Source organism: Elephas maximus, chromosome 2, assembly GCF_024166365.1.
Source record: "Elephas maximus indicus isolate mEleMax1 chromosome 2, mEleMax1 primary haplotype, whole genome shotgun sequence".
Lineage (NCBI taxonomy): Eukaryota > Metazoa > Chordata > Mammalia > Proboscidea > Elephantidae > Elephas > Elephas maximus.
The window spans coordinates 104,456,997-104,469,053 of record NC_064820.1 but is presented as its reverse complement, the minus strand read 5'-3'; the positions used below and the strand labels follow the sequence as shown (position 1 = coordinate 104,469,053).

General features: G+C 37.9%; 1 protein-coding gene across 3 annotated transcripts in view; it reads right to left on the bottom strand.

The window, feature by feature from the left end:
• ERAP2 (endoplasmic reticulum aminopeptidase 2) overlaps positions 1-11,652 on the bottom strand; it is a 51,227-nt gene extending 39,575 nt beyond the window's left edge. For 2 of the 3 annotated variants that reach the window (XM_049869350.1, XM_049869331.1), the window contains exons 1-3: positions 11,460-11,652; positions 8,316-9,115; positions 1,629-1,767 (exon numbers count right to left, since the gene is read on the bottom strand). In XM_049869350.1, coding sequence (XP_049725307.1) covers positions 1,629-1,767; positions 8,316-8,872 — 696 coding nt within the window. In that variant the 5' untranslated portion in view covers positions 8,873-9,115; positions 11,460-11,652. Of the gene's footprint in view, positions 1-1,628; positions 1,768-8,315; positions 9,116-9,301; positions 9,826-11,459 lie in introns of those variants that run through there. The other variant, XM_049869341.1, reaches the window with a different exon arrangement.
• Positions 11,653-12,057: the final 405 nt, after the last annotated feature.

Genomic DNA, 12,057 nt, shown 5'->3' with positions numbered 1-12,057 from the left:
TTTTATAGAATATTTTCAAAGTGATTACTTTCTTTTCTTAAAATCGAACATGAGAAGTTATTGCAGATTTCTGAAGATAGAAAATTTTAATTCTAATATAATAATTATATTATATATATTAATGGCAGTTTGTGTTTGCATCACATTTTAATTAAGATTAATTTTTAATTTAATTATTAACCTGTATTTTCACTTTACTGTCCATGATTATCCATTTGAAAATTTGTATGAAAAATAAAAAGCTACCAGGAAGGCGACTGAAATGATAAACTGTCCTTAAATTAAGTTGTTGGGAAGAAGATTCAGAGTTGCGGCAGCACATCATTTTTACCTGAAAAAGAGGTTATTAGAGTGCTGCCTGGACAGTCATGGAAACCTGTGAGATACATGTCACGTGGAGTACCGCCACATTTTCCCTTGATCTGCTCTGCCAGGATTTCAGAGCAAATATCTTTTCCAGCATTAAAAAGAAATCTGGGACATGCTCATTTCTCTCCTTTACCTTAGAGGTCATCCACCATCTAGGGAGAGAGGAAAGTGGGCACAGGACCACTTGCTGGTTGACCTGGCTGCTTTTAGCCGGTCACCCTTCTGAAGGACTATTAGGAGAGCCTCTAATTTTGTTCTGCTTTCCAAGCAGTGTTGGGGAAGTATTTTACATTTTGTTCAACAGCACAAATGGCAAGCACATCAGGAGTGAGGAAATACCCAATGAGACTCAGGGTCCAATGAGGCTCAGGGTCAAGAGCTCTGCATTTTGAGTATAATGTGAGCCAAATAAAGGTGTTCAGAGGTCTCTTTTGATTAAAAATGGATGTTTATAACCATAATAAATAGTTTTCATAATAATGTCAAGAACTACCTGTGGAGCTTAAACAAAAAAGATTTCTAAGCACCATTACAGACTATGAGACCAGAACTTCCTGGGGTGGGGCCCAGGTAGGGTCCTCTAGGTCCTTGTTACTCCAAATTTGGTACCTGGACCAGCAGCAGCAACATCTAGGAATTTGCTAGAAAAACAGAATTTGAATCGTCACCCCAAACCTACTGAGTCAGAATCTGAATTCTAACAAGCTCCTCGGGTATTGATTTGAACATTAGAGTTTGAGAAGTGCTGCTTCTGGTTCTGAATCTTGGCCTGGTCAGGTAAAAACCCACTGCTGTCAAGTTGATTCTGACTCACAGCAATCCTACAGGACAGAGTAGAATTGCCCCATAGGGTTTCCAAGGCTATAGTCTTTACAAGCAGAATGCCACATCTTTCTCTCATGGAGCGGCTGGTGGGTTCAAGCTGCCACCCTTTCAGTTAGCAGCCAAGCACTTTATTCACTGTACCACCAGGGCACCTATGGTCAATTAATACTGGTTTAAAAGAACACTGTTTCTGTATGAACTCAAATAAAATAGAAATAGCTTAAAAAAAAAAAAAAAAAAACTTGTGAAACGATACCCAAAAATGAATGATGTTAAATTCTAGAAGGATTGGAATTAGTATACAATACAAAGATAGATAAAAACAAATTAATGTCTTAAGTTCTGAAAACAAAGGAAATATGAAAGAAAAAAAAAAAAAAAGACCAAAACTCAAGCTGAGAAAGATTCTCCAAAGTTTCTGAAAGTGGCCCTACCTTTGGCATGTTGGATAGAGCAATGTGTCTGCTCTCTCTTCTTATCTTGATTGTAAAGTTGGCTTTGAACAATGGTTCATCAAAGCAAGGGAAGGCCGCACGTGCCTGGGTTGGCTCGAAATCCGTTACTGCAATTATTCTGTGAACAGACACCACCCCCAGAGAGAATACATAAGGAAAACCAAGAAGAGAAATGAATCCTTGCCTTCAACAAACAGCTCATCAAATCTGGAGGTGATACACTTAATTTCCCAAACTACAACCTCAGTGAATCCAGGCTCTCTTTGAAGGAAACTTTAGTGACTACCAACTATAAGCAATGCATTCTGCTGAGTACTTTACTTACATGATCTCCTTAATCCTCATGTCAGGCAAGGATATTGAGGCTCAGAGAATTTGAGTAACCTTACCAAGATCGTTAGCTAGTAAATGGCTAAGATAGGACAGTGAATTTGATATCAAAATTTACTAGGAAATTGGTAGGTCTGTAGTATCTCCAAACCCGAGGGGACCCAGGTCAGACATTTGAATAATTATGTATATGAGTAACATCTTAGGCCACGCTCCCCCAAAGCAGACTCTGATTTATTAAGCAAATGCTTCCAGGAGAAACAGATAAGGGAGTGAGGAAAGCAGGCCTGGGAAAAGAACAAGCCAGGCAAGGGAGCCATTTCAGGCAAACTCTAAACTTCAGACTAATCCCCGGGGGAGCTCTGGAGTATAAACTACACCTCTGAGTTGCCCCTACTGGAGACAAAGAGCTGGGCTTTCCTACTCCTGTACCATCATGGCCTAAGTGTCTCCATATTGTTGTTGTTGGTGGTGGTGGTACCCTCAAGTCGGTTCCAACTCACAGTGACCCTATGTACAATAGGACCTAAACTCCCAGACACTTCTGGTTCTCTGTGCTTGCCAGAGACTGGAGTCCTCAGGCTGTGATGAATCTCTATCCCCCATTACCTCAATAATGACTGAAATTGTATAATTACAGATTTATTCTTTGGACTTAAAGCTTTGTCTTCAAATGAGAAGCAAATCGGGAGAGCAGATTTTGATTGAAGAAGGAGGGGGGAAGAGAAAAGTTAAAGTCTCAGAAACAGGGTAAGAAGGGTCGGGAGGAAAACAAGAGATGCTGTCTGGATAATTTAGCCTCAGCTTACTTATTTCTTCTATAATACAGCCTGGGAAAATGAGTCTGTGGTTCTAAATGATTTGCTTGGGGCCTCAGAATTTATTTGGATTTGGTAGCAGTTATTGCAAATATCAAGGGATTTCAAGTGTCTGGTATAATTTTCATTAACGTGAAATTTTGGTTATAGTAAGTTTACATTGGAAAAGCATAAAATTTAAGTCACTTCTTATCAGTAATTACAGTGAATGTAAATGGAATAAATATCCCAATTAAAAGGCAGAGAGTAGCAGAATGGATAAAAAAAATCATGATCCAGTTATTTGCATGAGACACATGTTGTTTACAAAAGACAAACCTTAAACCCAAAGACAGAAGTAGGTTGAAAGTGAAAGGATGAAAAGAATATATTCTGTGTAAATAATAACCAAAAAAGAGCTGGAGAGGCAATCTTAGTATCAGACAAAGTAGACTTCAAAGACAAAATCTGTTAGAAGAGATAAAGATAGACATTATATAGTGATTAAAAAAAGTCAATTAAAAAGATTTAACAATCATAAATATATATGTACCCAACATCAGAGCACCTAATATATAAAGCAAACACGGATAGAATTGAAGGAAGAAATAAATAGTACTACAGTTGGAGGTTATTATACATCACTTTCAATATTGGACAGAACATCTAGAAAGAAGACCAACAAGGAAATATAGGACTTGAATGACATTATAAACCAACTAAACTTAACAGACATATATAGAACACTCCATCCTAAAACAGCATAATATACATTCTACTCCAGCACACATGGATCATTCTCCAGGACAGACCAAATGTTAGGTCACAAAGCAAGTCTTGATAAACTTAAAAATATTGAAATCATACAAAATATTTTCTCTGATCACAAAGGATTGAAGCTAGAAATCAATAATAGGAAAACCCCCTGAGAAATACACGTACATGTGGAAATTAAACAACACTATTAAACTACCACTGGGTCAAGGAAGAAATCAAAAGAAAATCACAAATTTCCTAGAGTCAAATGAAAATGAAAGCACAATATACCAAAACATAAGGAATGCAGTGAAAGCAGTATTCAGAGGGAAATTTATAGCAATAAATGCTTACATGAAAAAAGAAGAAAGATCTTAAGTCAGCAGTCTAAGTCAGCACAACTTCAGTAACTAGAAAGAGAAGAGCAAACTAAGCCTAAACCTAGTAGAAGAAAGGAAATAACAAAGATCAGAGCAGGAATAAATAAAATTGAAAATAAAAAAACAATAGAATCAATAAAACCAGAATTTGGTTCTTTGAAAAGACCAATAAAATTGGCAAATCTTTAGCTAGACTAACAAAGAAAAGATGCAAATAACCAAAATAAAAAATGAAAGAGGGCACATTATAACTGACCCAATAGAAATAAAGAGAATTGTGACAGAATATTATGAACAACTGTATGGCAACACACTGGATAACCTAGATGAAGTGAAGAAATTCTTAGAAGCACATAACCTACCCAAACTGACTCAGGGGGAAATAGGCTCAATAGGCCCATAACAAGTGAAGAGATGAAATCAAAAATTAAAAAGTTCCCAACAACAACAACAAAAAGTCCTGGACCTGATGGCTTCACTGGGGGAACTCTACCAAACATTTAGAGAAGAATTGACACCAACACTATTTAAACTCTTCAAAAGATAGAGATGGAAGGAATACTCCTGTCATGGATTGAACTGTGTCCTCCCAAAATATCTGTCCAGTTGGCTAGGTCATGATTTCCAGTATTATGTGACTGTCTACCATTTTGTCATCTGATGTGATTTCCCTATGTGTTGTAAATCCTATCACTACGATGTAATGAGATGAATTAGTGGCAGTTATATGGATGAGATCTCCAAGATTAGATAGTGTCTTAAGCCAATTTCTTTTGAGATATAAAAGAGAAAAACAAGCACACAGACGGGGGACTTCATAGCACCAAGAAAGCAGTGCCAGGAGCAGGGCACGTCCTTTGGACCTGAGGTTCCTATGCTTAAATGCTCCCAAACCAAGGGGAGATTGATGACAAGGACCTTTCTCCAGAGTCGACAGAGACAGAAAGCCTTCCCCTGGAGCTCGCACCCTGAGTTTGGACTTGTAGCCTACTGGACTGTGAGAGAATAAATTTCTCTTTGTTAAAGGCATCTGCTTATGGTATTTCTGTTATAGCAGCACTAGATAACCAAGACAACTCCCTAATTCATTCCATGAGGCAAATATAACCCTGATAACCAAACCAGACAAAGACACCACAAGAAAACAACAGGCCAGTATCTCTTATGAATACAGATGCAAAAATTCTCAACCAAATACTAGTAAACAGAATTCACCAGCATATTAAAAGAGTCATACGTCATGACCAAGTGGGATTTATTCCAGGAATGCAGGGATGGTTCAACATTAGAAAATCAATCAATGTAATATACCACAGCAGTAGAACAAAGGAAAAGAACCACATGATCATCTCTATGGATGTAGAAAAAACATTTGATAAAATCCAACACCCTTGCTTGATGAAAATCCTAAAGAGGGTTGGAATAAAAGGGAAATTCCTCAATATGATTCAGGGCATATATGAAAGCTAACAGCCAGCATTGTACTTAATGGAAAGGCCTGAGAGTTTTCCCCTTGAAATAGGGATCAAGACAAGGGTGCCCACTCTCGCCACCTCTATCAATATTGTATTAGACGTCCTAGCCAGAGCAATAAGACAAGAAAGAGAAATAAAAGGTATCCAGATTGGAAAAGAAGAGGTAAAATTTTCTCTATTTGTGGATATGATCCTATATATAGGAAATCCCAAAGAATCCACAAGAAAACTTCCAGAGCTAATAGAGAAATTTAGCAGTTTTAAGTTACAAGGTCAACAAACAAAAGTCAGTTGGGTTGCTATATATCAGCAATGAGAAATATGAAATGGAAATTAGAGAAAAAATTCTATTTACCATAGCATCGAAGAGAATAAAACACCTAGGAATAAATCTAATACAGGACATGAAGGACTTATACAATGAAAACTGTAAAACACTAACGAAAGAGATTAAAGAAGATTTAAATAAATGGAAAGATGTTCCATGTTCATGGAATGGAAGATATAATATTGTTAAGATGTCAGTAGTACCAAAAGAGATCTATAAATTCAATACAATCTTGATCAAAATTCCAACAGCTCTCTTCACAGAAATGGAAAAAAAAAAAAACCAATCCTCAACTTTATATGGAATAGCAAGAGGCTCTGAATAGCTAAAGCAATGTTGAAAAAGAACAAAGTAGGAGGACTCACACTTCCTGGTTATAAAACATATTATACAGCTACGGTAATCAAAACAGCCTGATACTGGTATAACAATAGGCAAATAGACCAATGGAATAGAATTGGGAGTCCAGAAATAAACCCCCACATCTATGGTCAACTGATTTTTGACAAGGGTGCTAAATCCTTTCGTCGGGGAAAGAAGAATCTCTTCAATACATGGTGCTGGAAGATTGGATTTCTACATGCAGAAAAATGAAACAGGATTCATGACTCACACCATAGACAAAAACAAATTCAAAATGGATTAAGGACCTAAATGTGAAAACTAAAACCATAAAATACTTAGGAGAAAAAGCAGGGACAATGCTGCCAGGCCTAACTTTTTTAACAATTGATTATCTAGTATAATAACAAAAGCTCAAAGAGCAAAAGATAAAATAGATAAGGCCTCACAAAAATTAAAAAATTTTGTTCATCAAAAGACTTTACCAAAAAAGTGAAAAGACAAGCTACCAACTGAGAGAATATCTTCAGAAACCGTATATCCAACTAGAATCTAACAACCGAAATATATATATAAAAAAAAACTTCAACAACTTAATAACCCAATCGTGAAATGGACAAATGACTTAAATAGACATTTCAGCAAAGAGGACATTCGAATGGCACCAAACACATGAAAAGATGCTAAACATCATTAGCCATCAGAGAGATGCAAATCAAAACAACGAGATACCATTTCACTCCTAATAGATTGGCTAATAAAAAAAAAAAAAAAACTGAAAATAAAATAAAAGTTGGTGAGGATGTGAGGAAATTGGAACCATTACCTGTTGCTGGCGGGAATGCATAGTGGTACAACTTTTGTGGAAAACAGTATGGTGGTTCCTCAAAAAGCTGAGAATAGAACCACCATTTTTTATATGACCCAGCAATTCTACTCCTACTTATATAACCCCAAAGACCTGAAAGCAGAAACACAAACAGACTTGTACACCAATGTTCATTGCAGCACTATTCACAGTAGCCAAAAGGTGAAAACAACCTAAATGCCCACCAACAGATGAATGGATAAACAAAATGTGGTACATACATACAATGGAAGACTACTGAGCCAGTAGGAGAAATGAAGTCTTGATAGATGCTACAATATGGATGGAGCTGGAAGACGTTATGGTGAACGAAATAAGTCAATCACAAAAGGACAAATATCATATGATCTCACTTATATAAAAAGACAAGAAAAGGCAAATGTATAGAGAACAAAGTTTATTAGTGGTTACCAGGGGTGGAACAGTGATGGAAATATTGCATTGATTAAAGGTAGGATTGCACAGCTGATTATCATAACTCTTAACCACTACACCACCAGGGTTTCCAAAGATTAGACAGGCCCATCAAACAAAACAAGACTAAGGGGCACACCAGCCCAGGGGCAAGGACTAGAAAGCAGGACAGGTCAGGAAAGCTGGTGATTGAGAACCCAAAGCCAAGAAGGGAGACTGTTGACATGTTGTGGGGTTGGTAACCAATGTCACAAAACAATATGTATACTAATGATTTAATGAGAAGGTAATTTGTTCTGTAAACCTTCATCTAAAGTACAATAATAATAATAAATAAATAAATAAGCCCCAACCTCTAGCCACACTTACTTTCTATTACATCATCCTGTTTTATTTTCTTTATAACATTTATCACTTACCTTTAATTTATTTTCTTGCCCTGGTTGTCTCTTCCACCATATCTTACCACTATCTATGTAGTGCCTAGAGGAGCGCCTGGTACATATCAGGTACTCAATAAGTATGTGTTGATCAAAGAGACCATATTTCCAAATAGACTTGTTCCTGCCTCTTGGTTTTCATCATGGTGTCTCTTGGACAGTGAATGCTCCCTCACTCTTTCTCTCCCATCTAAATCTCACTTACATTTTCTTTTAGTCCCAGATCAAGACTCACCTCCTCTGAGAAGCCTTCCCTATTTCAGTTCTTCCTACACCTACTGTCCTTTCCTCTAGCACATAGATATGCCTGTCTTATCATAGTCGTACAATGGCCTCTCCTCCTAACTCTTGTCCCTCCAGCTTTTTGTCTCTGCATCCTGTCTTCCCATCTTTACTGAGGGCTCATTAAGAAATAGCAGAGCTTCTCTTTCTTACAAGTTCCCCCCAGTTCACTGTGTCATTCATGCTCATGGCAAAGAGATGGCACCCATAAGGAAAGTATCCCAAATACTGTGACAGCTAGAGCAATGTCTTACCTTGTTTCACCACCAAGAGTTCTGTACGTGCTTTTATAAAATCCTTTAAAGCCATCAGCTAACTTGGCTTGAAAGTTAATAGCCACATAGTATCTCATGTCAGCAATAAGTTCGTCCGGAGCCAGGAGTGCAATTTGCTGATGAGCAGGATAACTCAAAACATTCAGTTTTGTCCCTGGTTTTCTGTACCTCAAATCTTCCTCTGAGTGAAGCGTGGCATTTATGATTTCAATGTCTTTGATGTGCAAGATGATAAACTGGGTGGCTTCTCTGACTAAAATCTCAATCTTCTCAGATGCAGTAAAGTCCAGGGAGGTGAGATTTGGGTGGACAAGGAGGTCATAGTGGAGGGGAATGACCAGGTGAGGAAGCCTTAGCTTGTGCCAAGGAAATGGTTCCCCATTGGTGGCTACAGGGATAGTCTCAGCATCCTTACTGAGCTGATTAATAGATGGCATTGAGAGCTGAGAACAAATACATATTCTGAGCAGGAGGATTGCTGAGCAATAAAATCCTACATAAATACGAAATATTAGTTTTCTGTGTGAATTAACCATTGCAAGGAAACCTTGGTGGCGTAGTGGTTAAGAGCTACAGCTGCTAACTAAAAGGCCAGTAGTTCAAATCCACCAGGTGCTCCTTGGAAACCCTATGGGGCAGTTAAAAAATGGAACACTAAACCTGTTCTTTAGATGTTAAGTTACTATCCAGGTTATATCTTACAGTTCTTCATAGCACTGCTTTGGCTCCGGTTATGTCATACGGCGCCTGGAAAATATGCTTCAATAAACAGATTTAATCTAGAAGGAAAAATCAAAAAACATTTATAGCATGAAGAAAAAGATTTCAATTCACAAATAAAATCTTTAAGAAAAAAAGGATATATGTAAATAGGGAAAATCTGCTCTCTGTCAGAATCAGGGCAAACATTATCTTCCAGTTATTTCACACAAAAATCCATTAGTGCTCAAATGCAAGGACCCTACCTTAAAACTGTACTTAAGGAATCCCCTCAACATTCCAGTGCAATGGGCAGAGGGCAGGTGTGTGAATTCATGGTAGGCTGAACATTTCAAACCTTTGACGACATCCTTTTAAGGGTATGCCTAGACGCCTGAAAAAATAAACTGTGCAGAACATCTCTATTTTACTTTTTTTTTCCTCTGCATAAATCTTTTCGTGAGTTTTTATGATAACAGCCTCATACAAATACTCTGAGTATTTACTCATGAGTACATACTTTCGTGACTGACTTACTTCACTCCGCGTAATGTCCTCCAGATTCATCCGTGTTGTGAGATATTTTCTATTTTATCTTAATAACTGACAAAGAATACCCCATATTTTTTGGATACTAGGTATCATAACTACTATTACTAGCATTGAGCACCTCTTCATAAATGACATCATCTGAGTGGCCTTATTTTGTGGCTATATAAAAGATATACAAACAATTAAGCTGGGTGTTTATCCTTGGTTTATCTTCCACATATCAAAAGCCACAGAAATAAAATTTGAGTCTGTAATGTCCCGAGAATATTTTTTAAAAATTGTTTTGGTCCTCTTTACCTTGTTACCTTTGAAAATACAGTTAAATCAAACTGAATTCACTGCCTCTGTACAATAATTTTTTTTTTTTTTTTTTTGTACAATAGAACTAAGGCCATTTTTTCTTAGGAAAAGGGTAAGGCTTCAAAACTTATGTAGAACCAGGACATATAAGGTAGTTAATTTGGTTGACTCAACTCTGTCTCCCACCCTGCCACCCACCTTTGCCTACCTCCTCCCTGCTCCATCTTAAACTCATCAATGATTTTCTTTTCTTTTAAATCATTAATAGTTTCCTTCGAATTAATTATCCAAATGACCACTTCAGTTTTCCAGTTTGCAACATTAATGCAAATCAAGAGGTATTGTTAAAGAAACAAAGAAGAATAAAATAATGGTTAAATGATGATACCTCTCCCTCCTTTTCTAAACAGCATCAGATAATTGCTACTAGATATCAATGTTTCAAGAACCTCTAATGCATAAACCCTACTTGGTCTATGAGCTTGAATTTCTAATGGTTTGAAAAATAAAATTGCTTATTAATTAGGTCTTGAGCTTTAGGATCACACTGCCTGGATTCCAACACTAGTTCCACCACACTTGCCTCTATGATCCTCGGCAAATGGCCTCATTTTTTGAGCAACAGTTCCCTCGCCTATAAAAAAGAGTGTGATAATTGTCTTCCTCATAGGATTCTGGGAGGATTAAATGAAATAATTCACATGAAGAACGAGGTGCAGCAACTAGCATATAGGAAACACACCAGGAAAGTTAGATGTTATCATTGTGGCGATTATAATTTGTATTTCCTGATCTAAATTAAGGAGTAGTTCTGCCCCATTAGTAACACTCTCAGAGAAAAGTATATTTTATCGATAAGAGTCGAGAGAAAGGCCTTGATATTTACTCAGTCTTTTCCCTTACAATTGGTAAGGGCTCTTAAAGCCATCTAGTATAAATCCTTGGTGTTCGGATAAAGAAACTGATACTCAGAGACGGTGAGGGGTTTTCAAAAATCACAGGAAGTTTGCAGCAACATGGGGACTGAAATACAGCTCCGGGACCTTTGAGCTCTGTACTTCACGTTATACTGCACTGTTCCTTAATTGGAAACTCTGGTGGCTTAGTGGTTAAGAGCTATGGCTGCTAACCAAAAGGTCTGCAGTTGGAATCCACCAGGGTCTCCTTGGAAACCATATGGGGCAGTTCTACTCTGTAGTATAGGGTCGCTGTGAGTCGGAATTGACTCCGATGGCAGCGGGTTTTGTTTGGGTTCCTTAATTAGCATTGCAGCCAACAAAGCATCCCGGGACTGAAGGACACAAGAATTGAAACAATCGTTGGGGAAAGGCTAAAAGATCTCCAAAAAAAATAGTAAAGTCAGTTAAGCCGGAGGATTCTTAAATCATGCCCCACCCCTGACTGCACACACTTGCCAGTACACCAGCTTCAGATGCACCCACTTAAGCAGAGCCTTGTCTTAGATTACAAAAACTCCCAACACAGCAGTTTCATACCTTTAGTTCAGGTCATTACCCTAATTGAAAAATTCTGATTTTTAAGACAAATCCAAGAGAAACGTTAGTGTGTTACCTTGATCCTCGCTGTCGCCAATTTGAATGAAGGGGAATTTATTCTTGCTTTCACTTTCTCTTCTGAAGACTGAACTCTGCATACTTCCTGTAAGCTCTTGCCTCGTGGTTTAGGTTGGGTCGGCTTACTTCTTCTTCCTGACCCTGAATGGGCCTTCCACAAAGATGAAACCTCTGCCCTCTGTCATTTTCTCTATTTCCCCCCCGCCGGAGAGTATGCCCTAGTGCAGAGACTTAATGTTTATCCCCCATGAATCCCACACTTCCCCCTCCTGTTCTCATCTCTCCCTTCAGGTTTCTGTTGCTGCAGTTCCGACAGCCTAACGGACTTCAGCTACACGGATGTTCACCTAACACTTCAAACACCATCTTCTTTCCCCAAATCAATGCCTTTTACTTTAACTTCAGCTCTTTCAACCCTCCTCCTATTACCTATGCTTGCACCGTATAACATTGATTCGCAGTACTGTGGACAATGAATTTGCAAATTCTAAAGCAGCCTTGTTCAACCTCAGCTGGGAACGTGCGCTCTGTTCAGTGCCTGTGCATGGCTACAAATGATTCCAAAAGCACCTGAGTGTTGATATATAAAAACTAAC